The following is a 15047-nucleotide window of genomic DNA, read 5'->3' as shown; positions in this document are numbered from 1 at the left end:
TCAATAAGGCTTTGTTCATTTGTGCTCTCTCAGACAGTTTACCTGAGTGGTCTGCAGTTAATCCCACTTCCGTTTCCCAATGTCCATGCCCAATCGGAATGATGAATGTGACCTAAGCCCCATGTACCATGGGAGAGCAGAGGAGTCTAGCATCAAGGCAAATCCCCCTGGGGCCAAGGACTGTGACTGTCCTGAGAGTCCAGTAAGAGGAAGCCATTCATCACTGTCTGGGGGCTTGTGACCCTGGTGTTCTGTTGATGCCATGAGGGGGCAGTGAGGGGGGCACTACATATTCCCAAATGGCACCCTACTCCCTACAGTGCACTACTTTCGACGAGGGTCCATCCCACTGGGCACGGACATCAGTTCAACATCCAGTTTTGATTGACATTTGGTTGAGTTGTCAACTAACGGGAATTCAATGATGTGGAAACAACATTGACTCAACCAGATTTTGCCCAGTGTGTAGGGAATAGGGTGCCATTTGGGACATAGACAGAGTCTGGATGTGCAGCCATGAGGGGGTAGTGGGGGAGTACAGCATGTGGATGTTGAGGTAACAGACTATTGAATCCCTGCACAAAATGGAGTACTGTATTTATTTAGGTGTTTTTTCAGAAATGTTCAAATTGGTTCTTTGCGTTTTCCTTTGTTGATTGGTGGAGCTAGATTAGTATGGCTGACACAGATGGGAATGGTTTAGTTAATCAAAAACAGGCCTTTTTGTTTGCATTTCCTTTTATCTCCATCTTGAATTTCCTACTTCTCCACATTCCCCATTCAGGTAATTTCATTGTGGTTTTGTGTCAGTCTTTCACCGAAACCTTGTGTAAAGTATTGTACATTCAAATGTTAAAATATGTGCTGTGTCATTTAACATACTATCTAATTAGAATCAGCACATAGCAGAGGACAGATGAACAGCCGTGTACTGTACAAAACAATCGTAAAACCTCAATGGTAAGTAGCCATGATGAGGTGATGGGGATAGAATTTGCACCAGGGTGAGTGATCAAAGTGGGGATGTCTTGCATGCCTTAATGATGAGGTCATAATGTGTAGACTGGACCGTGAGTCATGGATTCCTAGTGGTCCTTTTGGGAGGCTGGGAACCTGATGGGCACTGTGCTGGAAGAGCTAACCCACACAGCATGGCTGAGCAGCTGTTCAAAGCCCTTTGTTCAAAGGGTCTGAGTAGGAGTGCTGATATAGGATCAGTTTAGTCTACTGGATATTAATGAATAATATATGGACAGGGACGGATCATAGATCCGCACTGCTGCTCTGAGATGCTTCTTCAATATGGCCTAGTCCACCTTTAAAAACACACTGGATGACAGTGGGTCCTTTCAAGGAAAACCATTGACATAATACAATAATGCTGGATTACATTTATATTGTTCGTTTCACGAGGTGTCAAAATATGCTAAATTGTAAGGAGTGAACTCCGTCACCTCGCCCACTACCAATTTGTAACACTTGACTTACCCGAGTGATGCACAGCAGCCATTTTTTGTGTCAGAATGCTTGCCAAGTCTCGCATATCACAGTGGAGAGTTGTCTGAGATGTTGCTAGCCCAGTGGAGGGTGATCAGGGTCTACAGAGATACTCACTGTGACTTCATCCACAACTCAATGAATTGGCCCCAGGGACTTCAGACACACTCAAGGTGTTGAAAGGATAACATGAGGATGCTTAACACAAACTAATATCCCATATTCCTGAATCAAAATAACATGAAATAACATTACGTTGCCAAATGTTTGGTAGATTATGATCTAAGAACATAATTTACAAACATTACAATTGAATTTGAGCCATTGTGTACTATAGCGATGGAGACTGACAACAGTAATGAAGACCAACCACTGCGAGGGTACACTGAACAATCCTTTTCTTTATTCATTTTTTTGTTATCATTTCGAATATGTCTGTCGGGTTAGTTTTTTTTAATCGTTTTTATTTTAAATTAAAATTTGACACACTTATAAAAGACAGCATCTGCATAGAGTTGTCATCTTAAAGATCCATGGAGAAAAGGGAGAGAGAGAGCAAGAGGGCTGGGGAGGGGAAATACTGGCACATCACACTAACTAAACAGAACAGCAAACAGCAGTACAAGAGAGGGAGAGAGAGGGACAGATAGTTTTTTACATTACGGTACGCACACACACACACACACAAAAAAAAACGGTACACAAGTTGCATTTCCAGTCAAAGTTGCAGCAAACGATCCAACTGTCCTCTTTTTGTCAGTCTCTCTCAGTATCATTTTCTTGTTTCGCTCGATCTCTTCCACCCTGACCAACCCCCTCTTAACGGACTTTCACTGAACACGATGGAGTTGTTCTCTTCTGCCTGTGTTGTTACACATTTCAAATCACTTCTACCAACTGTGGCTTTCGATCATCTGCAACCAAAACTGTGTTGTGGTTGATCGAAGTCTGGGTTAAATTTGTCTCACTTCTGCATGTTAGAGAAAGCCCTTTTTCTTTTGTATTGCACATAAAAGTGGATTTCTATATTGTCACAGGTCAATCTTTCAGTATGATCCACAACGTTCCCTTTGAGGATGATCAGACCTCCTTGGGTTGCTCTCACAATTGGGACAAAATCCTCTCAAACTCAGTTGTTTGCATCTGACGCGCTAAGATATCAGTACAAAAGAGGACAAAACTCAACGCAGAGCCTAACTAATTTCAAAAATTGAAAATCTTCTTACAATTTTGACAATATAAATAATTTCCTCTCCTATTTCTCTCCCATGAACATAGGAGAGTTGCAACACTTGCCAGACATTAAAGATCACACAAATGAGCGCTTAATGACTTTAAATGTCATGACCACTACGTAATGGCGGGTTCAATTAAGAGAAGGACTTGTTGTTTCACCACAGTATACTTTCCACAGCGATGAGAGACCCTGGACCCATGAGAAGAAGCCCAAAGCCAAGTGACAAGGTTGACATTGTCATTATACAAGACAATGCCAATCACAATGACAGGGCTGTTTTTGGCTGACTACCAGCTACTAATTGGAGACAAAGAGAGTGTTTGAGTTCATATTTGGCCTGGAAGCAGGAAACCGAGACAACATGGCAACATGTACGTTGCCACTCCCTTCTTACTACGGATGGAGGGAAGCACTATTCATCAGAGACGGATGCCTCTGAACGAAATCAAACGGGTGGGTTTTTGACTGATATGGTTGGTCACACAATTGATTCTTTCTTTTGTCCAAACACTCCAAACACACATTAAAACTGAAAGAACATATATGTACAGACAGTCAGTCCAAAGAGGGGGGACAGTGGGTATAGGGCAGAGATCGAACCACTTCACAACTTTGACAGGAACAAGTTTCTCAGTAGTTTTATACATGGACATGCAAGTCATTTTTTCTCTCTTTGAAGTATTTACAATAATTACAAGACACAAAGATCCAGTTCAGTTGGACAAAATTGCGAGCATTTCAATATTACTACTATTATTTTTGTTAACATAACTCCTTTATTTCTTTAAATCATTGCTATAATAGAATCACTCACTTTTTTTAGTTTAGCATTTGATCATTTTGCCATTCTTTCTCCCTCAGTTTGCACATGTTACTGCATTCTCTTCTCATTATAATAATATATTTCATATCTATTCAGTTTTCCGTTAACCTACTGTTAAGCCATTCAGATAACGATCGACTTTCTGAAGTCACAATTTCGGGGCACCATTCCTACACCGCCAACCCCGCTCCCAATTAGAACACTGATACAAAGGAATACTGTTGTGAGATATGGTGAGTATTTTCCAAAATAGGACCATAAAGCAAAGAAAACAACAAACGGTTTCGTCGTGGCAAATAACAGTAGCACATTAGTAAGCCACAATAGAAATGAGCATCTCTGAAGAGGGCTTAGTTGGTTTTTGAAATGAACCTCTTCTGTGAAAGCAGTTTGAATGTTGACATAACGGTGAGGATAAAGCCAGGGGCCATTGCATAGGGCCTTGGATTTCTTGTGGCTACAACAAGCAAATATGTATGGGTGCCCATATATATAGCCAGCAAAACTCCAAATATGAACCATGATAATATAAAACATGATATTTCGTTTTGAAAGATCTAACTGGTTATAATTGCAGTTCAAGACCATATTATCAAACCCCTTTTCCAGAAGAACGTTTTGTCTTTCCATATTGACTGCACTGACAAGGCTTCGCACTGACAGAAGCTAGATGGCCAGGTCATTACCGTCATTCCTTCTCCACTCATTTTACAGAACGCTTTCTCTATGCTCACTACGCTTGGAGGTCATTACCGATGTGCCGCACACCCCGGCACCTCTTTTCACTTTCAAAACAACACAGGAATAGAAACATAGAATACTTTGGTTCATCCAGGTCAGTGCCCTTATATTCACCAAAGTTGATCTGGGTTACACTCTATTCAGGTGTGTTGCCAGCACACAGAAAGCAAAGCAGGTGGGCGTTGAATTGGGTGGTAAAAGAGGGCATAACAAAACAAAACATGTCGATATTGTGTGCATAAAGATAGGTGTATAGACTATGCAGAAATAATAGTAGTCACTGTTGTCTCCTTTGGACTCAAGTGTCAGAGGACTGCATGTACGTCGTATGATTATCCATCTCTTCTCACTGTTGCAACCATGAAGACTACAAACTACGAATGATTAAAGGACAATTTGTGAAGTCTATTCAACAAGTCATTTCAAACGTTTGAGTCAATTAGCTGACAGATCAACGTACAATGATTTGAAGGGGGGGATATGATCTGATCTAGATTCCTATTATTATATTATAAGCATTTTTTTTTGTAAACTTGACTTTCTTTGTGCTCTTTGATCCGGTGACTGAGAACACGTGGGGCAAAATGCTTTGGTTTGAATTTGGTAACATATATAAATAGTGTATTTTTGTTGTTCTGTTTTCAACATAAAACTGGAACTCAACAGCTACAACCCATGGACCTGCTAAACCCAAACAGCCCTTACGCCTAGTCGCGTGCTCAATGTGTGATGCAACTGATCTGCGCCGATCACAGACGTGCACACACATACTGTACACAAACACACGTTCATGCTCACACACAAACACACACACGCACCATCGTTTTTTTTGTTGTGCCAGGGACGAGGGGCATGCACACAAGGCCTAGGAGCTCACAAGTTGCAGTCGCAGCTTAAAGACTCACGATTAACGTTTCCTCACAAAGGACACATACGCCACCATAGAAGCACACAGAGCAAAGTGGGATAGATGCCATGGGAGAGAAAGAGGGGTACAGAATGGAATGTATCAGAATTACTACTAGGGGTTCTGCCATGGTGGGGAAAAACCGCACACTACAGTACTCTGGAGGAAGGGTGAGAGGACATTTTGCACCAAACAGTACCCAGAGGTTTACACACACTCGTACATACGTAGATCACCTCTCTGGACGTACCACTGTAAATATGGTGTCTCTGTAGACTTGCAATAAAACAGACACCAGCAGTGATATAACTATAAGCCCTCACCCCGTCCTCAGTGAGTAAATATAAATAATCGATCGATAAATTAAACCGTGAATGTGATAGACAGTGTTTTCTTATAGAGTGTAAAGTGCGCACATGATCGAGAGCAGAAATCACCATGCAAACTCACAAAGCCGAAAGTTGCATGCCTTAAAGAATAAGGGCTCCCTAGCCATATTCCTTTTAAAAAACAACAACGACATCAATATAACCCCATTTTAACTGTACATGTAAGTGGTTGGACACATTAAATACACAGAAGCTTCAAAATAACATGCTGGCCAGTGCTGGAATGACTTGAGGACTACAGTCAGATTCCCTCCGGGATCTGTGGGTGGAGATGTTGGTCGAATTAACCTACATTTCCCGTTTGCCATTCCTATGCCCTCAATATCTCTTGCTGCAGAAAGACATTCTTGCCATGGAAAGATACAAATTGGACTTCAGAGGCTCACCAAAGTAATATAAGCGCCTTTAAGTCATGGTGGGACTGAAATATCACGTCTCATGTGGTGATCGAGATTGTACAGAACTCAAAAGTGGTTACCGGTATGCACATAGAAAACAGTGACATGGGTTAGTCCTGAAGTTAAATCATGTTCAAATAGAGGCCATTATTTGTTGTTGTTTCTCGCTCAATGTGTTCCAAGCCGTACGTGAGTGCCAAACTCCCAATGGTATGTGGTTGTTCATGGAAAAAGTCAGCAACGCAGACTCCCATTCTGTAAGGACAGCCCACTATCAAAGGCCACTGTTTCACACTCAGAACCAAAGAGCCTTTTGCATGGATTCGTGAAATGACTGAACCTTTCATCGAAGGTTTCAGCTTCCTATTTATTGCAAGTATTGTCCTTATGATGATATGGCGGGCCTTAGCACAAAGCATCAGCTAACTACTACTTAGCACTTGAAAGGGACATGATTTGGTTGGCCGCTGAGCTGAAAGTGGAACATAACTTTAATGTAGTTACTATAGTTTCAAGTTTGGACAACAACAGAGGCAGTTCAATGACAGTCAGTGATGACCATCATAGGACCACTTGACTTAGAAATTCACCAAGAAACCGATGACTTAGAAAATAACGTTCCTCACTGATGACAATGACAGGGGAATGACCATGTAACTGTGAAGGGTGAGTGGGTGTGTATTGATTTTGTAGCAGCCAATAGGTAAGATGAATTAGGTCTAACTCTGAAATATCCTATCCAATGTCCTGTGAGATTTGCATTAATAGACTATTCTGTGTCAGAAGGTTAATCTAACGTGATTATCTGTGTTGGGGCACCCGTGAAGTAAAATCATCTGCCTTTGGTTTTACACTGAACAGAGTCACTTTTGGCATTTGGAAATGTTGAATTTAGCTACATTTCCGTAGCACTCTTAAAATCCAAGTTCAGAAAACTGAAAGCTGGCTCCTCCCTTTGAATATACAATATTAAGGACATATTCAACACAAAATTAGTATTTTAAGAAAACATTTGACAACATATTGTTTTTTCCTTACAATTATTACATATACAGTCAAAGTATCAATTACAAGAAAACACAGTTTCATCTTGTAGTGGCCAACATAGTCTGTTTGGGCACTTGAAATGAAGAAGAGTACAACTTCTGACTTACATTTAAGTCATTTAGCTGACGCTCTTATCCAGAGGGTAGTACAGGAGTAATTAGGGTTAAGTGCCCTTGCTCAAGGGCACATAAAACAGATTGTTCACCCAGTCAGCTCAGGTATTTGAACCAGCAACCTTTCAGTTACTGGCCCAACGCTCTTAACCGCCAGGCTACAACTTATATCCTATGACGTTCCTACATATAGGAAGCTAACGTCAAAGGATAATTGGTTTACTATTTAAATTGGCTATAATCAAATCAATACACCAGCAATAAGGTTGTTGCTTTTTTTCAATATCTATTGATCGTAGAGTATATTCTACACTCTGATTAGGTCCATGTCCAATCTAGAACACAGGGGGTATAAGGCCTTGTCATATGAACTACACTGGGACACTATTCCATGAAGGTGACCCCAAACAGTCAGAACGCTTCAGTTCATCTAGTCGGGGGCCAACACCATCAACGCATGCCAGGGAATTGGGACTTCGAGGGCAAGAGGCTCACGAGTCATGATTTTGATCCAGTCATTCCCGCAGTTTGGATCTTAATCTGCAACATTACAGCGCTGGCTTCAACAGAGTCACTGTGACATCCGTGTCATGTTGCCATGCATATTTCCTTGGCAAGGTAGAGTTGTCTCCGTGAGATAAATGTAGCAGCATTCATATCTGTTCTTAGCCTGAACTCAAATGGCATTGGTTTGTAGATTGTGCAATCATAGAGCACAGTATTCTCTCCTGACCTTGTCATTCTGAACTGGTACTAGTTCAGCACCACCAATGGGCTATTATTAAGAGGGAAACGCCCATCTTTATGAAATGGCACCCAAACAACTCAAGCGGAGGGTTAAAACCCTTTAAACTCAACATGACCTACCGATTGATAGATTATCAATACCTAACATGTTTTATGAATCGATTCTATAGTTGCGTGTTTTTTAAGATTATATCTTTGCTTAGTAAAAAATACAATTTCACAAGGAGGGGCACACAAACTTGTTCCATTCAAAGTACCCATTTGCTTATATGTTTTTAAAATAAAGCAAACTGCAAAATGCTAAATATAGCTAAAGGTCCATTATTGGAAATATGAGGCCAGACTATTTGTCACAGGACACGTCACACACTACACGACCACAGTAGAACTAACCACTTCCAAAGCAAGACATGAGACTCGACACCAGGGCTAGCCAGCATTTCAAGTTTTGAGATTCCGTTGTTCAATTTTCATCTTGACTTTTTAACATGTTCCAATTTTTTTGCAAAATCTGTAGAACAGGCGTGACCGGCTATAGGTCTCTCTTTCTTTCACCTCCCTCTCTTCCTTCCCTCTCTGGTGTATCTTTACTCTGTCTGTTCTCTTTTAACATCCCTGGGAAAACTCGAGCTGATCGGCTTTCTTTGTCAAAACTTGCATCATTCGACCCCCCCTCCCGTCTCACCTCTCTAATCTGTCTCTCTGAATTTGGTTTCTGCCGCAGACATATCGAATTAGCTGAAGACCCTGAGACATTCCTCTCTCCATGCTCCTACTGTATGGATAAGAGCAGAAGGGCTTTGATGGAGCACCTGCAAACTGTCCGTTTTTTTTATTTTAAACCTGCTACTGCAGTGCCACGCCTTTCATCTGCCGTTGTAACAGCTCCATGGGTGTCAGCTCCTGTCCCTATTGGTCGAAGTAAAGACATTGTTGCAAATGAATGCCTAATCTAGGAGATTTGATTAGCCCATTGGCAGGTTACTCAAATTGACTACACTAATTTGACTGGCTGTTTAACCTGATTGACAGGAATAATCAACCCATGAGAAGTCTCTAAAAGACCAAAACCAAAGTCAGTGTCTCCCAACGAAACGTGATTATTGTATCTATGAAATAAGGTACACCAATCATCCCAATTCCCTTCTACAGTTTTGTGCATTATGTTCTAAAATCGCATTCCAAAGTAAACGACCTTTGCTGGAACAACACACAATTTAGCAGTCATTGGCACTGTCCTGGAGATCCCCAAAAAAGAATGAAACGTTCCAAAAAAATATTTTACGTCATATTTCTTTCCAGGTAGCTAACCCATGTGCTGTTTCTTATGTTCAATACATTTACATGTACATTGCAAATATTATGTTTATTTGTATGTTTATTGTCGTATTTTTTTTGTCTTTGTTTTTTCAACCCCACCCAACCACTTTTAGAACGTTTTCCTTATCTGATATTGTATATGATATTTTTCTCTCTGTGTTTTTTTCCCTCTTGTGGCCGTCTTTCATCGTTGTCGTCGTCATTAAAAGCCCAGGTATCCGCCGATAGTGGACGCCAAGACAACTCCCAGAATAGTACAGCAGACGATGATCATGAGCTTCTTCTGCAAGGGGGGGGGGGGGGGGGGACAAGGTGGTGATGGTGTTAGTGAGACACAGGGAGGCTTGTGATTGTATACATGCTACGGGACAGTTTTACGGTAAGGGACAATGCCATTTATCTATACAACACATTAGTGTGTACATTGTGTCCAAAGCTATCACGCCTGAGGAGGTTGGTCGCCTGGTAATCACTGAGGTACTGTGTGAATGAGGGTGGAATGCCCAAGAGGAAATGCACTGTACATGAAGAGGTGGTGGATATTATTATTATAAGAGTGTGTGTGTGTACTATTTAATAATATAGTATGAGGGGGTGGTGGGCATTTTTGTGGTGTGATTGATTGTAGGAGGATGCTGTGCCTATTTTAGTATGTGTGCCTATGTTTGTTTGTATGATGTCATACGTATAGTATGTATATTAGAATGTATACATGTATGTATACATCCTCATGTAGGTCGAGGATATGGGTTACAGCAAAGTGACAGTGATAAAACATGTGTATGCACAATACATGCGTTAGCCCTGCTCTACGGAGAGCCTGTGACTTACCTTGCGAGCCTGGCTCTGGTATTTGACAGCCTTCTTGGTGTCAGACACCGCCCGCTCCACAAAGTCCACGGAGTGCTCCACGTTGTACTCAATTCTGTCAATCATCTCTCCCTGTAAACAGCAAAAAGCACCGTCATCAAAATGCAAGGGGACTGATGAGAATACCTTGTCCATTATCACTTAAAGTCAGCCTCAACCCACATTGTATGCATATGTTTCTGCCCCATGTTTGTGTAAGGCTCATGTGTGGTATTGTATTTCTGGTCTTTTGAATCCAAACAAAGCTTCTCGCACAAATATATGCTGTTTCTATTCATTTTTATTCCAGTTATAAAGTACTGTAAGTGATATTGATGCAGCCACTTAGCATCTAAATGTCGTCTTCCATGTAAAGGATGGATTTTTTTATATTAACAAAAGTATTGATACATAAATGAGATGAGCATAGCTAAGTACCTATGTTTATTCATCACACACAATTGCATATTGTCCATGAGGAAAAGCCCTCAAGAGCAAGAGAAGAATTGTCACTCAAAAGCTTTTCTCCCCTATTGTACTTTGGATGAAATAATCCAACTCACAAACGGTTTATAGTGCATGAGCTAAACTTAGAAACCATATTTCCCTGTTACCCAGAAGCAATTTCCTAATTTAGGTCGTCCTGATGAGATTCATAGGCTCTTATTGGATGTCAACGGTCATTTCTTCACAGTGAGAATCGAAATTGGCAACATAGTATTCTCATATTGTATCTCACATAATGTATAGAGATGCTATGTAATATTAATAAATGTTCTGTAAATATGAAAATATTTGATCATGTAACTTAATTAAGTTAAGTTTTGGGAATAAACTGTAGTATGTTAACGACACATGTAAGACAACAATTCTAGAATATCATCCAGTATTTAAGTGATGTTTTTTCTCATGCATTTTTAAGGTGCAAGTATTTGCTATACCATTTTAATCTAAGTGCAACCACAATGTACAGCCAGAACCCTGAACGTACTGCAAGAACCCTTCATTAATTATGTCACGACTTCCACCGAGGGTGGCTCCTCTCCCTGTTCAGCCGGCGCTCGGCGGTCGTCGTCACCAGTCTACTAGCTGCCACTGATCCCTTTTCTTTTGGTTATGTCTGTTTTGTGTTTCACCTGGTTTCATTTTGGTTAATTAGGGGGGGGGGGGGGGGGGGGGATATTTAATCTCGCCATTTCCTTTGGGTTTTTGTGCGGGATTGTTTTCGTTTGACTGTCAATGTGTTTTGGGTTGCGTTTTCTTCAGTTCATTTTTAACAGGTGGTTTTTCCCTTGGACTGTGTCTGAGTGGGGTTTTGTGGCTACTGTTGTAGTCCGGTGTCCTGTTATTTTGAACTTGTTTAAATAAACACCCCTTTTCCTTCAGAACTTGTTTCTCCTGCGCCTGATTCCACACCCACGTCTCCTTGGGGATATCTGACAAATTAAGATAACTGAACCCTAGAAGCAGAGAGCCGGCTACACTGATGAAACCAGGATATAAAAAGGCTACAGTTGTAGCCTGAGCTTTTCTGAATGGCTACACAGCATTGCTAATTGGCGTGGAACTAGTTTAGGTTACTGTGTGTTTACTCACAGTCTCAATCTAAACATAGAACGATAACAGCTTGCAACATTTGTCCTGTCTCAAAGCACAATTACTCAAATATGCCTGTGAACCCACACGCCTGAGGCTAAATGTCATACGTTCATACGTTCAGCTCCAAATATCTGCCCTGTTTCTCAGACAATTGTGTCAAAAACGAAATCACAGTTGGACAGATTTCTTTATGGAAGACAGAAGATACATAGAATCTACAATGTTTTCATTTTAACATCACAAAAGGACTCTTGATGCCATTGGTGCAGAATTAAACCACACCCTTGATATTGGCATGATTAGGCCCGATTGTAACCTATTCGATTGTAAGCTGTGCTCAACACAATGCTAATGGCATAAAACTGGGCTTTCATGAATTCATTCATCTTTTAAAAACATTTCAAATAAAAACAAAACTTTACCTGGCTCTCGACCAGCATGGCCATGTCCACAAACATGTCGTGCAGCTCACGGATGCTGTTCTCCAGCTTGATGATCTCGGTGTGTCGGGTCTCAATCTCATTCAGGGCTTGCTTGTCTATCTGAGAGTCCATCTTGATCTAAGGACCCAAAACAAAGGGTTGAGAAGGAGACCGAGGATGAGGATAGAAGAGGATTCGATGTGTTCCTTTACCACCTGTAATAATCAACATTCTTCTTCTGGTAAAATTCATATCAGGACATAGCGGTAGTTCATTGAACGCAAACGTGACAGATGTAGCGAGTTAGCTATGACTAGCCACACAGGTCATTAGCATCTGTGGTCCCCATGCCTTCGCTGTGGATATATGTCTGCCATGGGGAATGGCCTGGCTCAGGTGTTGTACTCACGTCATCGGTGAAAATGGCAAGCTTGCCACTCTCCAGCATATCCTCCAGCTCCTCGTTGGTGGTTGTTCTCCCAGCTGCCGAGCACACGCACGCACACACACACACACACACACACACACACACACACACACACACACACACACACACACACACACACACACACACACACACACACACACACACAATGAAATATATTGCCAACAAATGATCATAATGCTTTGCCTGATGCACTTAAAGTTTAGTTATTTAAATCAACACATTCCCACTGTTTTAGTGCCAATTTGAGGCACAGCACAGATTCTGGGTAGTAAAAAAGACCATGTATCTCTAACCAGATGTCTAGAATAATCTAGATCAATTTAAAGCTCTAAGGTATCCTAAAAATATGACTCAAAATGAAATAATATGAAAGAAAACACAGCTTTTAAATTAAATGTGTGAGCTGACTTACAATCAAGCTATCACTATACTATAAGGAAAGTCTTTTGTTTTTGAAAACTGCATGACTATACAACTTATCATTGGCTAATATGTGGTCATATGTGGCCATTCAACCCCCTTGTCTATTTAATATTGTCTTAATAAACTTAAAATGCATCTATACTGCTTAGTCTGTCCCAGTCTTCGAAAAATACTGTGTCTGTGCATAATACTAGTTGATGTCCGGATCTCAGATGTCACTATGGCTGTGAGTTGTGTATGAAATGCTTGCCAGTGTTTGTATCTGTGTACTTCAGTATTATCTAATACTTCAGTATTAAAAGGATACTCACTGTCTGTGAATTACAGTCTGTCTCATATGAAGGTCAGTGGGGCTGCCTTGAAAATATCCTTACGTCTGCAAAACCCATTTTTGTGTCTGCGCTGTTGGGTATCAGTGTATATTTAGTAAGAACTCTGGCTATTTCTTGTGTAAGATACTAACGTACCTCCTTGTCAGTCGGTGTAACCCTGTCTGCTGTCAGCATGTGTGTGCATGGTATTAGTCTTGTTGATGTATTACCAATCACAAAATCAATCATCCAATCAATCAATTGGATTATATTTGTGCAGCCATTTTAACAAAGTCATTGACAAAGAACGCTAAATGAAGTCTGGGTCTAACCCACCTTAAAAGAGAGAATCTAGGTTGGTAATGTCAATATACTGTAATGTCTGTGTACTGGATGGTTCTATGCTCTACGAACTGTACTGTACTTGAAAAGTATTGCCATACATAGATACTATATAGAGCAGGGTTCCCCAACTGGTGGCCCACAGACCGAATTTGGCCCGCAGGTGGAATCATTTGCCCCCTCCCCCCCCCCCCCCATTTTTTTTCATTTGGCCCCCCCAATGATCCATGATATAGAGTATAGTATGGAATGTCAGCGGTGCATTAACTGTGCCCTATGATGGTGGTGGGCTACAGATACTCACTGATCTCCAGCTGTCTCTGGATACGGTCCTTGCAGCGGTCCCTGTATTTGGACTGCGTGGTGTTGTACTCGGTCATCACCTCTACAAACTTGCGTGACAGCGTCGAGTGCTAAAAGAACAGACACAGGGAGATCAGATGGGGGGGGTTAGGGAGTGGCCACTGGAGCAAAGAAAATGATAAATAAGGTCGATCAACACCATCTGATAATGTGATGATGCCTAATTGGCCATTTGCAGTGCGCATCAATCATGGCCTTGATGAAAATGGCAGAAACGCCTGCATATGTATGCACACAAGCACCTGAATTCAAATAGTGGCTGCTGCATTAGAGAATTTGCTGATGCTGCAAAGTCAATGACAGTGGCAGTTGAACGTTCCGTCCACCAGAGGGGATCATTGAGTATCACTGAGCCTTGTGCATTGAATTACTGCCGAAAATAATACAGGCAGGGGTCAAAGCAAGGATGGCTCAATTCTGTGTCCTGGAGGGAAGGCCTGATATTCAGGCCAGCTGTGTCTCCTGCTCGGCTTGCCTGAATAACCCACTAACAATGCAGGGCAGTGAATAAGGGAGAGGTACACTCTTAGAAAAGTGCTATCTCGAACTTAAAACGGTTCTTTTGGCAGTCCCCACAGGAGAACCCTCTGAAGAACCTTTTTCGGTTCCAGGTAGAATACTTTTAAGTTCCATGTAGAACCCTTTACACAGATGGTTCTGCAAGGAACCCAAAATAGTTCTAATGTTTGCTATCAACGACTCTGCATATTACCTGGTCATGGTGGGGACCAAAACAACATTTGTATATGTTAATTCATCTGCAGTGCAAATGAAGACTGCACACTGCATCAGCAGTAACTATCATTTCCGGGAACAAAAAAAGGTTCTACCTCAAACCAAAAAGGGCTATCTTTAAGGGGACAGCCGAAGAACCTTTTTGGAATCCGTTTTTTCTAAGTGTAGCTATGGTGAGGATGGAAGAGAGGCTGGAATTTGTGGCAGTGAGTCAGAGGATCCGGTGGTTGAGAGAGTCAAGATATTCAAATGACAGATATCCTTTCTGGCCACCTCTGAAGAACATTGGTTCAGAGTGAGATTATCTGAATTTCAAATGAATGAACATTTGGGTGG

General features: G+C 41.4%; 1 protein-coding gene across 1 annotated transcript in view; it reads right to left on the bottom strand.

The window, feature by feature from the left end:
- Nucleotides 1-1878: 1878 nt before the first annotated feature.
- Nucleotides 1879-15047, bottom strand: part of LOC115103493 (syntaxin-1B) — a 70795-nt gene continuing 57626 nt past the window's right edge. Inside the window, exons 6-10 of the mRNA XM_065006429.1 lie at nucleotides 13918-14026; nucleotides 12499-12572; nucleotides 12090-12227; nucleotides 10051-10161; nucleotides 1879-9502 (exon numbers count right to left, since the gene is read on the bottom strand). Coding sequence (XP_064862501.1) covers nucleotides 9422-9502; nucleotides 10051-10161; nucleotides 12090-12227; nucleotides 12499-12572; nucleotides 13918-14026 — 513 coding nt within the window. The 3' untranslated portion in view covers nucleotides 1879-9421. The remainder of the gene's footprint in view (nucleotides 9503-10050; nucleotides 10162-12089; nucleotides 12228-12498; nucleotides 12573-13917; nucleotides 14027-15047) is intronic.

Source organism: Oncorhynchus nerka, linkage group LG21 (genome assembly GCF_034236695.1).
Source record: "Oncorhynchus nerka isolate Pitt River linkage group LG21, Oner_Uvic_2.0, whole genome shotgun sequence".
Classification (NCBI taxonomy): Eukaryota; Metazoa; Chordata; class Actinopteri; order Salmoniformes; family Salmonidae; genus Oncorhynchus; species Oncorhynchus nerka.
The sequence above is the reverse complement of the archived record's forward strand: the minus strand, read 5'-3'. Positions and strand labels throughout refer to the sequence as shown.